The 17,566-nt window shown below is 43.1% G+C and overlaps 1 protein-coding gene across 4 annotated transcripts in view; it reads left to right on the top strand.

The window, feature by feature from the left end:
- tmem108 (transmembrane protein 108) overlaps positions 1–16,227 on the top strand; it is a 40,588-nt gene extending 24,361 nt beyond the window's left edge. For 2 of the 4 annotated variants that reach the window (XM_035142563.2, XM_035142564.2), the window contains exons 2-5: positions 161–244; positions 9,600–10,850; positions 11,252–11,403; positions 13,680–16,227. In XM_035142563.2, coding sequence (XP_034998454.2) covers positions 205–244; positions 9,600–10,850; positions 11,252–11,403; positions 13,680–13,796 — 1,560 coding nt within the window. In that variant the 5' untranslated portion in view covers positions 161–204 and the 3' untranslated portion in view covers positions 13,797–16,227. Of the gene's footprint in view, positions 1–160; positions 245–9,599; positions 10,851–11,251; positions 11,404–12,999; positions 13,055–13,679 lie in introns of all 4 variants that reach the window. The other 2 variants (XM_035142568.2, XM_035142566.2) reach the window with 2 other exon arrangements.
- The last annotated feature ends 1,339 nt before the right edge of the window (positions 16,228–17,566 follow it).

Below are 17,566 nucleotides of genomic sequence, written 5' to 3'. Positions count from 1 at the left end.
GTTGAGCTTCGCAATCTTCCTTCTCTGTGTCTACTCCACTTAAACCCACCTTGACATAATCACAGTGCATCACACTGAAACTGTACCAGGACTTGAATGTGATTTTCATACCTGAGTTTCCTCTAACCTCTCTCTCTCTCTCTCTCTCTCTCTTTACCAGAGAGCCATGAGCACTGTGGAGGAGGAGCCGGATCACATGATACCATGAAGACGAGCCTGCAGGTCCTTCGCTGCCAGCTGCTGAGTGAGTGGACCAAGGGTGGGGGGGCATCAACCAGGGGCTCGCATGCCAGGGGGCAGAACAGGAGGATTTTTAAAATTTGAATTTATGAACAGCGGCTATGAATTATATAGAAACTCTTGTGTAGAATATAATATATCAATTATGTTCGGGCAACAGACTTTGGCCCATGTGAGAAAGTTTGTTTGCGTTTCAGCCATTTCTGTATCAGCAAATACCATGTTCGACATATTGGAGCACATAGCAGTATGTATCAAAACCACTGTGATGGTCCTGTTGGGAACTGGTAATTACATTAACTCCCACGGACAAGACATGGAGAGCGCAGCCGCTGTCATCAATCTGTTTGTCAGACCAAATAATGAAATCTCAGATGAGTCATTTGTAGAAACAATCGTTTTTCAGTCCGTTTATAGATCGGGGGAGGAAAAACATTTCTTTGATTTGCTTCGGGCGTTACCTCCCGTTCTGCACATGAACGAAACCTTATTCGTCTGTTGCTGGAGACCCTGATAAACGTCGTCAGGCAATCACACGCTGTACATTCAGTTGCTGAATCACTTTAGCTCTTGTTGTTCCTTGAGCCTGTGCTGCTTTAGATTCAGAGGACAGGATCAAGGCTCTGGGACTGGATCTACAAAGCTCTGGCAGACGACCAGCGCTGAATGTCACATGAATATGGAACGCTGGGGGGGGGTCAGTCTGGGACCCAGCAGACCCACCAGGACGGTTCGCTAAAGAGGCCGATGATATCTGGTATTTTTCCCTCAAGCTCCACCTCGGGCCTGTGCCGCCTCTGACAAATCTGACTCAATCCCTCAGAAGTGTGAGCGATGTGCGTTAAGCTGCGGCAGAGGTGGAGCAAGGTGACTTTAATCTAAAGGTCTGAGTCGAAAGCTGCGGCGCCTTGTATACAGTTTATATTAACACCATATATTCAAGCCTCTCTCGTCCAGATAAATCCAACCACACTTTACTTTCACGCATTCTGCTGAAGTCTGCCTCCCCGTACACTCCCGTCAGGTTCGTCTCTTTACAGTGTGCAGAGCTAAGATGCCCACCTGAGATTTCTGTCTCTGTGCCGCACGGAGACATTTCTCATTTGTCCCCGGGGACCGGCCATCTGCAGGAGACAGATGTGCTTTAACATCCCACAGCCGCAGGCGAGAGAGAAGGTGCTGCAGATAGAGGAGAAATAAGACGGATGATCCTACGTCACGACGGGCATCGTTTTGCTCTGGTCACCCTCTGTGCTGTTTTTGGCTCCTCTGTCTTCCAAGCTCCCCGACAACCCCTCTGCATTACACACCTGAATCCATGGAGAGGAGTCATCATTTGTTTCGAGCAAATTAGAATTTGTCTGGCAGCTCGGCCTTCAAAGCAAAGACCGATAAATAAGCCAGTCGATTCCAAATGTCTATCGAAAGGTGCAAATTGCGTTTTGAAGTCGGCTCCGGAAAAAAACAAGAATAATAACTTGGCAGAGCAGTTGGTGTGAATTGTAAATAAGTACACGAGGCTTGAGCTTTTGTCTTGTGTGATAAACGTGCGTTGTTGCAAACGTTCGTGCTCTTTTTTAAAGCCGCCAACGACAGCAGGAATGTTGAAATTCTCAATGTTTGGGGACATAAATGGAGTTGTTTTAAAGCCGGCAATTCAGTGTTCTCCCCAGCTTCCAGACAACTTCCTGTTTAGCGTTTCTCCTTCCTGTCAGATCCGCTGCTGCTGTCACAGTCGCTGTAGCTAAATCATTATCCCAGTAAATAGCACAAGGCTCTTTGTTGTGCTTGTTTTCGTGTTTTCTCCCCGCGCCTGATTCTCAGATAAACACGTCTGTTTTTCAAAGCCGCTGCAACCTGACAGACAATTTGCGGAGCATTCAAACAGGAAGCCATTATCCTGTTACGAAAGCTCCCCCTCTTATCGCGGGGCTCACATCTGTAGAGCCCAACCGGCTCCACCCCTGCACCACTCCGCCCATCCAGTCCTCCTCCAGGACGGTCCCAGTGGTCCACAGGATGTGCCCTATCTGTCCGTTCAACCCCCCCCCCACGGGACAGACGCTCTACCCAGAGTGGCAGAGGAACACACCCAAGAACAAACCAAAGGAATGTGTGTGTTTGTGCTTCTGTACAGGCAACACTATTTATACACCCATATGTCATTTCATCTTAATTGTGAAGAGCTGCATTCTTGAGCGATGAGCATATATTTCTTCAACATCAACAGGAAGTTTCCTTTTAGGGTGAAACGTGTGTTCAACCTGCCACTTTATTGTAACATCGGTGGATAAAGGATAAATAATAAATGTGGTAATTTGACCAGGTTTAGTAAAATACCAGATTTGGTAAAATGATCTAACCTCTGCTAAATATTGGGATTAATATTGTATCGAACTAAATAACATTACCTCACTTTGAACTTTGCCTTGTGTTTAATCCAGCCTGGATGACTGATGTACTTGCTGTAGTAGAGCTGGAAGTATTTGAAGTAGTACTCGTGTAGTAAAGGGGTAGAGCTTATTGTAAAGAAAGTACAGTAGTAATTGCAGTGGGATTAGTTGAGATTTAGTAGTAAATGTTATTTGTAGTAGTTGTAATTGCTGTAATCGTTAAAGGGGGTTACAGGTGTAGCAGCAGCTGTAATTGATATGGATACAGTATTAATAGTTGTCGTACTAGTAGTGGTTGTGCAGTGTCGTAGTAGTAATGGTAGAGGAGGCAGTATTGACAGAACTGGAGTGGATCTATTGGCAGAAGAGCAGCGGGTCCACTGAAGTCAGTCTGTGCCGACAGCGCTCCGTCCAGGCGTGATAATCCAATCTCACCAGCAGTTAGTCAGACAACTCTCACGTCACGCTGCTGATAAAGAGGTTCGTCCACTTGAGGCTGATGCATCTGATCTGTGTCTGTGTCTCGTCCCGACGTCAAAGCCTAAAATGAAAGGTTTGGACCAATTTAAACCAAAATCCCCCATTTAAGACTCACGGTTGCTTTGATTTGGGTCCGACAGCCTTTATTTTCAAAAGCGAGTGGAGGATTTTGTGTTGAGAGAACAGAGCCGTGGTTCGTGTGTGTGCTGCTATGATGTGATATCGGCTCATTGGTATTCTGATGAACACCGTAGATAAAGCCCTCTCCATTTGCCCCAGGGGATTCGGGGGGGAATCCCATGGAGGTTTGTCAGGGTCTGTGGAGTTCTTATGATTACCATAAATGAGGCTGAATGTGATCCATGGAGAGGCGGCTGGGTGTTGAGGAGGACGTCCTTAATTACTGGGTATGGTCCAATGCCCGGGGGCATCCACACCAGCGGTTATGCGTGTTTATCCCATTAGATAATGAAGTGGACTCCCTTCACTTCTTTTACATTTACATTCTCAGGCGTGGAGGCACGTCAGGTATTAATGGTTTTCTCCAGAGCGGCAGGCAGAGGGTCGGTGTCTTGCTCAAGGGCATTTCTACATGATTATTGATGGACACTCGCACAGTTTAAGCATATATCTGTTATTTAAATACCTTCAGTTGTTGTTTAATGGGTCACAGTGGCTGTGAAGGTGAAGTCAAAAACAGAGAAAAACACACTTTTATCAACCAAAACTTCTCCAACTAAGACACTATTTTTTGTGTTTTAGCTGATGATGATGATGATGATACGATTTCCTCAGATTATTCCAGAAGCAGTAAATCAAAAGTGTTGATGCCCAGTTGTTGTCTTTTCAAGGAAAGTGTCAGTGCAGTTTAGAGCTGAATCATCTTCCATTTGTGATTCCTCAAAGTCAACTCGATTTTCATCAGCTAACAGTTGACTTTTTAAAAATTTTGAATGTGTGCAACCTCTATCACGTATTTAATCTTAATACAGGTTTTTTATCAGTGTGTTGCAGTTTGATTTATTCAAGCGACCTTGGCCAGATTCTCGTAGGATTTCGTTCCCTGCGCTGCACAAACAGTTCTTTCATTATTCCGCGTCCTGCTGCCGGAGCAGTAACAGTCCAGAAGAACAACCTGACGAACCGTCACGAGCCTCATTGATGGATGATTTTGCAGCTTCTATTTTTGGCTTCCTGTTGAGTCTCCGATTCACACAGTGCCACTGGCAGCTGCCCACTGATGATGCGGCACAACCAGCCTGGCTCCAGCTCTTGCTTTGTCTGCAGATTGTGGCCGTGCACGTTCAAGCCACATCAATTTCAACCCCTGGAAGGAAAAGTAAATATCCCAACCTCCAAAGAAAGCGAGTGTAACCCCCCCCCCTGAGGATTGATCACGCACTCAGGCGGGTGCACAAGCACTGATCGGCTGCATGCAACGCTAAGTGCTCCAATGTGATTGATTAGGCTGGAAGAGTCTCCTCAATGATCCAGTTCATCTGGAACGGGGTCTTTTGCGTACGAGTTGGTCCATGAAGGAAAAGGCAGACTTTCATCAGCAGGAGTAAATGTTATGATCCATCTCTCCGGTGTAACTTTAGACTCGGTGACACCCGCTCTCTTCACCGTCCCCTGACATTGAGTCTAATCGTGAACGATTGGCGGGACAAAGCCTGCGTTGGATCACTGCACAGGATCCTGCTTTGCAACATGATTTATTGATGTCCCTGACGACATCGATGGAGGACTTCACCGAATGTCACCAGCTCCCTATGCATTCAAAAGAGCCCCAATTCAGCAGCTTTCCTGCATAATGTCATTTTAACTCGCCGTTGTTTGTCTCCATGATATTAGCATGTGCTGTTCTGAGGTGATGGGTTGGGGTGATACAGATACTGAGGGGCAACAGGTTGGTGCGAGTGATAACAGTGTTCGCTGCGTGTCACCTCTCCTGCAGATGAAAGCAGTGGAAGGACAAAGGGAAAGAGCTGCTATTCAATGCAACAACTTTAATCTGCTCTCACCAGTTGCTGCTTGTGGGCGTCTTTTTCATGCTTAAGGGAAAATCATAGCATGTCAGGCCAAAAATAGCCGATGGGCACAAAGAAATCCTGCTGAGTGTTGCTGAGCAAGACAAATCTCTCGCACCTTATTTTCCTTTGAATATCCTCTTTGATCCTCGGCCTAACGTGTGATTTTTCTTTTGTCCACGTCTTATCATGGATGTAACGCCCACACGTCTCTTACTCCACACTGCTCCTCTGGCCTTTCCACATCCCCCTGTCCAACCTCACTATTCTTCACCTTTTCCTTCCAATTTTCTCATGTTCTTCTCAGCGCTGCAACTCAATAATGGATGTTCATGAAGCCCAGTTCGCTTCTTGTGCCTTTTCAATCATGTCTCTTGTTAATTCACTCCCTGCGCCGGCCTCCCTGCTGCACGTCTTTGTGGAGGCAGGGGCCGGCCGCTCTGTCTGCGTTCGTCCAGCTTACGCTCTCACTCCATCAGCCAGGCGCACAGACGCTGTGACAAATTAGACCCATTCGTCTGCACGGCGCATGTTTGAAAACACTCAGATACACATGTAATCCCTGCACACGCACACATACATCCATCAATACGACAAATACTGTATAGAACAAAATAGACAGGGGTCTGTTTACTAATACATTCACAGCAGGGGGTTGGAAACCACACTGTTACTATGTCATGATAGTTAATATATAGATATTTATACATCACACAACATGACACATCGAATTCCAGTGAGAAATACTGCAGGGACTAAGAAAGGAACAAAGTGTCCCAACAAGCAACAGGTAGCCTGGGATACAAGTGGTAAACCCCCCCTCAAACAAGTAACAATGGTATCAGATAAAGAAATTAAATCAACACGTAAAATTCCTGTTGAATTAAAGAACCTCCCTCATTCAGGATATTAACAGCAGCTAATATTAGATGCAGATCTGCAGATTACAGGCAAAGCTTCACTTCTATATCAAGACAGTATTTAAGTATTCTAAGTATTATTTACCAGCCATAGACACCATGTGGACACACATATTATTACCTTAGCTGCGTATTGCTTTGTTATTATGTCCCTTTGCAATTTTCTGATGGACAAATCAGAGGATGTGGTCGTGTTTGTGTCTGTGAGTGTGTGTGTGTCAGTGTGAGTGTGTGAGTGTGTGAGTGTTTACTTTGCCCATTTATTTTATGACTTTGTTTGTAAAGGGAGTCTGGGCTTTATGTTTTATTCAGCAGCAGCAGGTTGCCAGGTTGTGACAGTTCTAGGTACTGATTGAAGATGTGAGTCCAGGCAGACCTCAGCCTGGTAAACGTCCTCTCTCTTAACTGCCCTCTGCTTTTAAATCTACTTTCTTTAGATTTAAAAAACACAATTAATATTCTCCCTTGTTTGCAGCTGTTTAAATATTAAATATATGTCATGTGAGGTAGCTTTGCAATCTTATGAAATAATATCACACCTATGACTTTTTGTCATAGTGATGCTTTTATTTAGTCTTTTATTTAGCTGAACAGCCAGTGGCCGGATTATGTTCATCCCATCCTTGTGAACGTGATATCTCAAGAAGGCCTTCAGGGAATTTCCTGAGATTTAGTACAAACGTTCACTTGGACTCGTGCATGAACTGTTTCGATTTTGGTGCTCAAAGGTTAAAGGTCAAGGTCGCTGTGACCTCACAAAGCATATTTTTTGCCTTGTGAACGCAACGTTCCAGAAACACCTGCAGGCAATTCTTTCAAATTTTGTAAAACTCTTTAGTTGGACTCAAAGATGAACTGATAAGATTTTGGTGTTCAAAGGTCGAAGATGACCTCACATGAGTCAGTAAAAAGAACGTATATCGACTGAAACTGTAATAGTTGATGGCAATTCTAGTTGTTCCTGCACCTTCTTCGTGAATACTTCAGGAAACGTAATGTCTAGCGAGCTTTATCCTCAGAATTTGCCCTAATGTGACCACTCGTCACATTACCAATGATCAACAACAGCCCATGCACCTAAACCTTGATAGGGTGCGTTTGCCTGTTGTTCCATTTCCCTGCCCAAATGATCATCTCAGCCAAGACGAGCGGTCATAAATCAAGGATGGCCATGTGTGTTATCTCCGCAGATATGGGTCTGGAGTGGGCTCCGCGGATTAGAGACGTGACAGGCGTGGTTAATGGAAGGCAGGACCTGGACCCTCTCTCCTGTTGTAGTCTATGTGACTGAGTATGGAGGAATATGATTAATGATTTAGCCACCGAGTTTAAATAGTCAGTGCTTTGGGGTTCTGCTGTGCTGTAATTTAAAAACCTCCGGTGAACAAGGAGGAAAGGGACAGAGACACTTTCTATGGTAAAGAAATGTGAGATTAATGATATTAACTGTGGCTGGTGGTTTTTGTAAATTGCTCTTTTTCCTTTATTCTGTCTTTTTCGTGCCCTTTCGCTTCGTAGATGTTCGACAAATTTCTCCTCTCACCTCTCCTCCCATTTCCTTCTCCTCTGCTCCCCTTGGAAATGGAAAATTTGGTTTCCATAGTTACAGAAGGAGCACCATAGAGATGGTCACAACATCGAGGTCACATGTTGCTGTAGTCAGTGGGTTTTGAAAGACTTTAGTTTTTTTAGGGGGGTTATTAATGCCAGAATAATGCAGTCTAATAATAAATATGGTTAATTCTTTAATGCAGATACATGTTCTTAATTTTCCTTTGTCTGCTGAGGTCTTTGACGAAAGCAAGATATGCATCCAGGCCTGTGGAGTCAATGTGCATCTATAACACTACTGCTTATTAGCATATAGTTCTATTCCAGTGAATATTATTACAGGATAAGGTTGTATAATACATTTTTCTTATTTTCAATATAGTGATGCAAGTATTTCCTGTGTAGATAAAGCCTGATATATATTCCTCCTTCCTGCTGAAGCTCCATCATTAAAATATTAAACATACATCATTAAACGCTTCTGTTACACTGGATTTTCCTTCATTATTACAAACATGGGCATCTCACTCATTGACAAAACAAATATGTGGTCACTCCGTGGCTGAAAATGCTCCCTAGAGAGTGTACAACGATATAGTTGTGACCTATTCCATCTTCAGTAGGAATGATTGTCTTTGGGCTGAGTGCCACCGGCAGCTTTGAGAGGTGGGAAAGTGTTGAATGACGAGCTAACACGTTGTTTGGCTCTCTTCGTTGGATTTATTGTCATTAATGCAGCTTTCTCTCAGACAGGAATTGAAATGATATTGATGCATGTTCGTTTCCCGAACGCTCGATGTGAGCTCCGCTAATGTGTCACATCACTCGTGTGTAACAGTGTCAATAAGGGACAGAGGGGAGGGCGCAAAGGGGAAATTAATAAGCAATAGCACGTTCATCTCTCTGTGACTTCCTTGCTGTCTGGTTAACATAATAGGACCGATATTCCCCACAGGCACCTGCTAATGACTTGTCACTACACAGCCTTATGGGATTGAGCTGAAAAGAAGTGAATCTGTCAGGCTGTCTGAGATGGTTTTAGCATGTTAAGTAGGCTCCTCTGACACCATCACGACTTTATCCTGTGGCTTCACTGTAAAAAGATTTAAATATTAATGCTTCACCACTGCACCAACATCACATTGCATACCTGTGTCATTTGGCCAAAACATGTTGTTTTGATTAAATCAATCATTCATGTGGTGTAAGAGAAGAAAAGCACATTCGTTTTTGATGTTTTGGGCTTTTCCCTGACCTTTTCTTTTTTTTGTGTGAAATATCAGATGATTTGTTATTTAAATTAAACCAACCTAGAGCTCATGGAGGCCTCAGAAGGCATTATTCTTTTGTAAGGAATTTTCCTCTTAAATACTCTTGCTCAATGTCGGCTAGAACCCTCAAAAGGATAAGCCGTATTTATAGATAATGGATGGATGGAATAACTTTTCGTTGTGGCATGAAAATAAACCTGTTCTTGGCAACACTGGATCATATTCACCTTATTTTTGAAAATGGAAAGTTATTAAAACTGCAGGAAAATAATGATCACATTTCATTTTGAAGACAAGTTTAAATATTCAGTGATTTTGTGCAGGATTATTTGGCAAATTAAAATCGAATAATTACCTCAGTATGAAAGTGACAGCAACAACACATCTCTGGTAAAGACTGAGACATCCCACTGGTCTGATGTCTCCTTATACATGTACAGTTACACACAGTGGAACTCTTCCAGTGTTTGATGCAGTTAATAACGTAATCTTGTTAAACCAGGTGACGGACAAACACAGCGGTTCATTAGATTAAAGGGTGAGAGGTGCAACGAATGTGTGGTAAAGCTGCACGTCTCTCTCTGAACACCTGAGCAGTCGGTTCCATCTGCAGCAGAACACGTTGAAAATACGCACGTACAAGGAAATATTAATTTATCAAAGTAAAGGACATTCTGTGTTATCATGGACTGACCATCATCTTTCTCTCTGCAGGTGTTCTAGCATTCCTAGCACTGCCAGTAGGACTGGTTTCATCAGCACAGGAGCTGTACCTCAGCCAGACGTCCCAGGACTCTGTCTCCATGGCAGCCGCCCACAGCGCCCCCTCGTCTCCCTCCGAACCCCCCCACCTGGACTGGCGTCAGGAAGGCTCCGGCAGCGGGGAATGGTCGTCCAAAGGAGGTACTCAACCAACAGGCGTCATCCTCCCTCCTCGTGTTTTCTACCCGTCAACCTGGCCTCACACGACCCAAATCTCCAACCTGCATGAAGACCCTCCTGTTCATGAAACAATTACTGTCATGCCACACACGTGGAGCACTGGAAGCTGGGTTAATCAGCCCCAGGAGTCCAGCTCTGATGGAAGCCGAGGCCAAATGAATAAGTTGGTCAGGGTTTCTCAAGTCCACAACCCAGTTAGAGTCAATACAAACCAGGCCAGCGGCACAGCGCTCCCAAATATAGACATGGACTCTACTACCAGACGGGCTCCGAACCCCCTGGGTCTCATGTCCAGCTCTGGGTCAGACAGAGGAGATACACTTGCTCTAGAGCCTCACAAGTCAAGCGTGGAACAACCCACTGGCCCCATCCAGCACGTTCCAGATCTGCATCCCTCCTCGCTGTCCCATCCGTCAATACACAGTGACCGTGGCCTGAAACTCGGGGAGCATGCTCGGGGGGTTCCAGGGGTGGCTGCACACCACACCATCACCCTGAGGGAGGTGCATGCAGGGGCCGAGTCCCCCACCGACGAGCTGGTGGTAGTAGACCCACAGGCGAGGTCTGCTTCTCCGCTCGAGAGCCCACCAGAGAATCAAACCTCTACTGGCTCCACCCCAGCCCTGTCTACTGAGCAGGGCCTTAAGGATCACACAGTCAACCACACTGCACCCATCGAGATCACCACCGAGGAGGGTCATGGTCGGGTTTCCCAAGGTAACGGCACAGACAATCCTCCTCTGAGACAGGGGCTGGGGAATGTAACCACGTACGGAGGGCTGCTCCCCAACGGCAGCTCGGCCGAGGGGGCGCCTGCTAAGGGGAACAGCTCTGAGGACGCTTCCACCGCCAGCAGGAACTTCCTCAACAGGCAGGTGCCCGCCACCACCCAGGACCCCTGGACACCCGGCAACAGCTCAGACCCCACCGTGGACTCCCCGTCGTCCCGCATGACCATCTGCCTGAGCAGGATGGACATCGTGTGGATCGTGCTGGCCATCAGCGTGCCCGTGTCCTCATGTTGTAAGTAAAGTCTGTGCAGCTTTAAAAGAGATTGCTGACCTTCACGAAAATTCATTACTGTCACTGATGATGAGCACTTTGACATTTCCAGGAACTGGATTATTTGGGTTGTATGAGAAAATCGATAACACATTTGTGAGCTGCAGGTTAGCTTAGCTCAGCATAAAAGAAATGGATGGGTAGGTAGGTAGGTAGGTAGGTAGGTAGGTAGGTAGGTAGGTAGGTAGGTAGGTAGGTAGGTATAGATAAATAGATAGATAGTATATAAAGTATTTCTTCCTCTTTGATAATACCTTGAATATTTTTGACGTGGGCACAAATCTATTCATTTGAAGCAGCGTCTTCTCCAACTACCGTGCTAACACCTCCCTTTTCCTTTTCCCGCCGCCGCCCCGTCGTAGCTGTGCTGTTGACCGTGTGCTGCATGAGGAGGAAGAGGAAGTCGTCCAGTCAGGAGAACAACCTCAGCTACTGGAACAACGCCATCACCATGGACTACTTCAGCAGGCACGCCGTGGAGCTGCCCAGAGAGATACACACTCTGGAGAGTGAGGTACACACTACACTGTCAACTATTAGAATACAACACTGCACAATCAGGTGGTGGGATATTTAGTGGATGTTTCACTACCAGTCAGCACAATGGTTTTTAATGAGAATGGAAACAACAAGAGGATCCATGTCCAATTAATCCCATCAGCAAAGCCTCAGGCCGGCTGATGGGCCTGATCATGATGCTGTAACACTACAATTTATAGGGATGCTATTGTGAACAAGCAAAACAGAGATTTCCCTGCAGACATAATGTTACTGATTATCAGACAGAGTTTCACATCTAATAAAATCAAAATCCAGAGAATCAACCCTCTCGGCCATTGACTGGTGGCTTTATTAGAGTGAACGGCACCAGGAGGTTCCCAGTTCATAGCCTCCTGAGACGGCAGTAACGTGATCACTCTGCAAATGATATTAAACAGATCCACAAACTCAAAGAGGAACCGTTTCAAAAAGTCCTTTTATGAACGATACAGGATTTTTCTGTCTTTCTGAAATCTGGCCAAAACAACAATCTCATTAAATTATTAATCTTTAAAATGCCTTGAGGACACTTACACTGAGCAACACTGTTTCTCTTCAGGAATCTGTGTGTGTGACTGTTGCCAGAGGAAGAGAACCAGCTCCTAACATGCCTCTGAATACTGTACAGACTTTAAATACATGTACAGTGTAAATCTTCAGTTATGTCTATGTCACTGTAATTATGAAGTTACTTAAGAGCTTATTCCTTTATCGTACTGTTTAGTTTTCCATTTATTAGCTTTAACATTTTTTAAATTGCCTGATCTTATCATGCTGTGTAATAGTTTATCTTAGTTGAAACTTTATTATATTTGCAATGAGTTTAATATGAAACCTCAGCCAAGGCTCCATTTTCTATGGTTTCATCAATCCATCAACTGGAAATATTCTTTCACAAACTGATTTAATAACTGAGCAGTTGGTGACAGTGAGATCTTACAGACTTTACAGAGTCTTTGCATGAGGTGTTTACATTATTATAGGATAAGATAAGTTTGTCCTATATTAGTCCTACTATGGAGAAATGTTACAGATACAGTGCAAACACAACTAAATAGAACAATAGACAGTAATGTGTACAACATATGATCAGGATAGAAAATGATTACTGCTCAGATAAAGTGCTGGAAACCCGAGTGAGATAAATAAGGTGCAGAGCTGGTTTTTTTCTATCCCCTTCACATCCCTGTCAGTTTTCTCTTGATTGTATTGAGAAGAATAGCACGATCAGAGCTGGAGTCACTCAGGCCAGAGGTTGTCATGGTCGCTCAATGATGATGAATTCAAACCTGATTCAAACTGGGGAGCAGCTTAGTTGTTTTGGTGCATTATAGCACCATCTGTTGGATACTGTAATGCATAACAGGCATATGGGTTTTAGTGGGAATTAAATCTGCAATCTCGCTGCTCGTCCTCATCCCATCATTCTGATTTGCTCATCACTGCTTTATTCATTTTGCATGTTTTTATCTTATCGTCTCTCCAGTGACCATTTCACCGTGTGTGTGTTTGTGTGTTTGTGTGTGTCTCATCTCTTTTATTCCTCGACCGTTGCACGTTTTGCCATCAGCAGGAGAGGGAAGCTGAGGTTGGATCATGTGTAGGATGCCCCTGGTGACACCCAGGTTTTATCCCCCTGCCTTTTACCTTTATCTCTGTAGAGCAGCAGCCGTATGTGTTATAGCCTCCCTGGTGCTGTAGGTCAGGGAGAGAGCTCTGGTAGAAATGATCGTAAACCTAAATGACAGCATTAATTTGATTTGATTGGATCCTGCTGATAAAAACGGCCTCACTGCCGCTGTAAAACAAATCATTTTGTTTTTTCACACCTCCCTCCTCCGGCACTGCCTCATTACTGCTGACTCACCACCAACCACCAGTTCTACCTCATCATCACCCTCCACCCTTTTAGGCATTGGATCGCTGTGTTGCCTTGTTTCCTCTGAGTCATCCCTCCCTTTTGTCTCTCCTCCCATTAAGCTGTTACATCCTCCCCTCCACCTCCGCTTGTGTCTCTGCTCATCTAGCGTTGTCAGATATCTTTGTTCACCATCTCCTTAAAAAGCCCCCAGGGTGCACAAAACCCTTATCTTAGTCTGTTTGCCTCCACACTCAACTGTCTGCCTGTAGAGTGACTTACAGTAGACTGCAGTTTGTGCCCTAATGGTGAACCTTGTAACTGAATCATGTCTCACAGCTTTTTCATTTAACAGCCAGACACCTGTGTTAACATGATTTGTGCCTTTGCAGGACCATGACACCTGTCTACCCCCTAATGGAGACTACAGCGGCAGCAGCGTGGTCCTGGTTAACCCCTTCTGCCAGGAGACCCTCTTCATCAACAGAGACAAAGCTTCTGCCATCTAGAGACAGAACAGGAGAAGACGTGGACTGAGTCTCCTCCTCTACTCCCCCTGCTGTCGTTGTCTATTTTATATATGTGGTAAATATTCAGAGACTTTTGACTTTATACTGTATATTATAAAAACAAAGAGCAACCTGGAAGGATGTAAACAGACACTATTTACTATGAGGATGCACCTGCATATTTTTCTGATGTACATTTTCTACAAAAAGGCTTAATTGTGATTTAAAAAAAAGGTTTTTATTGTCTTTATAAAATACAGAGTATATGTGGTTTTGTTTCATGACAGTGGCTTGATGGCGAGTGCACTGTGGATGTTGCCACATTAACCTGCTTGAGAGAGAGAGAGAGAGAGAGAGAGAGAGAGAGAGACGTGCTATGAAAACATTAAAGCTGTAATTTTACTTTTCCTTTAAAATCAATCCCAAAATACTTATAGCCTGTTGAACTTGAATATAGCACCTACAATATTAACTTGGGGGAGGGGGCAGAGATTTGTCACTAAATGCTGTGAGTGAAATCAGGGTCTGTGTTTATCAAACTGTTAAACCAAGAAAGTCACGAGTGCTCCAAAGAGTCACAAAGTCGAAACATTTAAAGAAAGAGTGATCTCCTTGATTCTCAAGTGATCCGAGTTAATCGAATATATGCTCAGGGCAGGGATGGGAAATCAGAGACAGGATTTAACCTGCACATGCACCATTGATCATTTTTCAGGAAAGCTTATTTTTTCTCAGTGATATGTTATTCTGAATATCTTGTACTTGTACTACATTTGTGAATTATAACAATATATTTGATATATAGCACGACAGAATTGAGCTAAACATCAAAACCAGGTTTTAAGTCACAAATACAGGATTTATACATCCCGAATAAGGAATAAATCATAGGAAATAGGATGTAAACAAAATGATTACTGTACATTAGAGACTACAAAGTGTCATAAGAATTAATTGAGTACCATGCTAACAAATCCAGACAATCAAGATGCATAGGAAGTGATTGCAAACAAAATCAGAGCCAGATTTAATGTTTTACAGCCCCGATAAATGCAGGGAAAGAAATAAAAATAAAGAAAACCGTATAAGATCTTTGCCAAATGCAAATAGTAGCCTCAACCAACCTGATTATGGATTATACAGCTAATCATATTATTCATATAATGACAATAATAGTCTAATATCACAATCACTTTAAGACATCTGCTAAGTAGATGAGCACATTTTATTCTTAAGTTTCAAAGCAGGTGTATCAGTAAAGAACCTTAACTTTCATCTCTCATCAGTTTGATAAAGACAAGCCCAGGTTTTAAAGGTCAATTTGAGTGGAACCTACATCTGGCCGTTCTGAAAGATGGTGCATCTCTCGGTCGAGTGGAACTGACGTAAAATGGCTTCCCCCCTCGTGTGTCACCAGCTTCTCTTAAGAGGGACCACATAGATGTCTTAACTCTTTACGTTGGCCCTTTATATTTCAGTACGTGTGTGTGAATGCCTTGTTCGTGCATGTAAGCAAACTGTGAGCGTGCAGTAAAGTGTGCAAGAGTGGACGGATCAGTTTAATCCAGCTGCCCCCCCTTAACCAAATATCACTGTTACTTTAAGTCAAACAAGACTTTGTATCACATCTGTTCTTCTGTGTGTGTCTGTCTGTGTGTCTGTGTGTGTGTGTGTGTGTGTGTGTGTGTGTGTGTGTGTGTGTGTGTGTGTGTGTGTGTGTGTGTGTGTGTGTGTGTGTGTGTGAGAGTGAAGCCTCTGTCTTTCTGTCTGTTCGTCCTCTTCGCTGTATTGTGGAGTCGCTACTGGTTATAGCTCAACGTGAGAAATCATTTCTCAGCGCCTGTAGGAAACAATTAGACCATCCCTTGCTACTGTAAGTGTTTCCCCAGATACTGTGTTAGTCCATTAATGTAACTCGTGTTTGTTGACATGTCGAATGATTGTGAACGATTCCTCTGGACACACACATGATTTGTGTCAGAGTCTGTCAAAGATCCTGACCAATGAAAACACTGAGACAAAAAATGTACAGTATGCTGAGTATTTACTGTGAGCACATACAGAGGCGTTTGAATATTTCTTTTGTCTAATTATTGACCCTGTGGCCCTTCTATCATCTCTTTTACTTTGCATTGCTGCAGTTTTATTCAATAATCGATGCTGCCTGCCTCTATTGTCGCTGAAGATCTTCTGCATTGTGCGCTGTTGTTCTGAAGTCACCGGTTCGAGCGGTGACGGCGAACGACACAGTTAAACATATTGGTTATTTCCTGCATCGGACGCTCACAGGTGGGCTTGTTGTTTTGCACGCTCAAAAAGTGGATATTTTACAAAACGTTCGGTGGAGCAGTGTTCAACATGATGTATTTTTTGTACTGTAGTATACACTGTACTTTTTACTGCTGAGCAATAAAACAAACAAAAAAACACAGACGAGTCTAATTGTCTGATTTATTCTCTTGAAAAGTGACGTTCACTTCCTCATATCTCGTCATGGCTGTATCATCATCCATAAATAATAAAGTTTCATGACAATAAATCTGAAGTATATGTGTAAGTTTCATATCACACCTGTTGCTTATATAACAAAGCAGAGTAAACAGCCTTGCTGACCGCAGCACATCCATTCTTGTGGTGAGCTGGAATTTTCTCATTGTTCTGCATCTGGTCAAGTGACCTCCAGCTCAGGGAAAATGACGTCAGTTCAATAATCTGTTTACAACCTGCTTTTCTGCTGAGGAGAGGCTTCATTTGATGTGAGTGTTATTTGTAGATTTGTACACTTGTTCAAAACATGACCTCTGATAGGGAGAAATCTGAGGTAATATCACAAGAATTAGAAGTTTCCTCTTATAAAAAAACATTTTTGGAGGTTGTATCCAGTCAAAATATGACGTGTAAATGGTTGGATTTATGTTTAATATTGCTTTTTTACCTAAAAATTGAACTGTGGAAGATTTGCTTTGAGATCCATGTTACATTTTAAGGCATTTTAAGTCACAACTTTGTCAAATCACATAAATCAGCTGCTCATACATTTGTGTCTTTAGACAATATATGTTTATTAATGAACATTTATGATTCTACCAGGAGAGAAAGATTACATTACCTGTGGTAATTCAGAATTATTATATAGTTAGTTAGAACTGACTATACTTACAAGTAACAATAAGACGCTGCTCACAGTGGATGACTGCCATTTGTCTGCAGCCACAATCACTTGAAATATCAAACTCAATAAGAACAATATATAGACATAAATTACATACAGCTACAGTATATGAAAGTCCTCCATTAACAAAAACAAACTCTATAGAGAAAATATCCAACTCCCTTAAAGTATCTACATATAAATATAAATCTTACAAATAAGTTCGAGCAGCCAAGGAAAAATTCCTCAGTGACCACTTTTCAAAATGTAAAATAATATAAAGTTCAAACGGTAAACTATTAATCGGCTTCTTGAAAATAAAAAGTCCCCTCACAGCTTCCTTCAACCTTTACTGATTCTTTTGATAAAGTCTGTAGGTTAAATGATTTATTTTCAAATATTGGTGCAGATATGACTTAAAAAGATAGTTGATAATCCATTGAACTATATAAATTGTTCTTTTCCACATTTTAGTCATTTGGATTTGCTTGACATGAAGGAAGTGATTGATACTATATTAAAATTATAAAAATCACCTTTTGGGTTATGATGGATATTGTTCCTCTCTTATCAAAGTGGACCTGACTCCTGTTATTGAGCCTTTAACATTAAGCAGTAA

This window comes from Hippoglossus stenolepis, chromosome 19 (assembly GCF_022539355.2).
Source record: "Hippoglossus stenolepis isolate QCI-W04-F060 chromosome 19, HSTE1.2, whole genome shotgun sequence".
In the NCBI taxonomy this organism is placed as follows: Eukaryota; Metazoa; Chordata; class Actinopteri; order Pleuronectiformes; family Pleuronectidae; genus Hippoglossus; species Hippoglossus stenolepis.
Note: the sequence above shows the minus strand (reverse complement) of the source record. Positions and strands in the feature narration are given on the sequence as shown.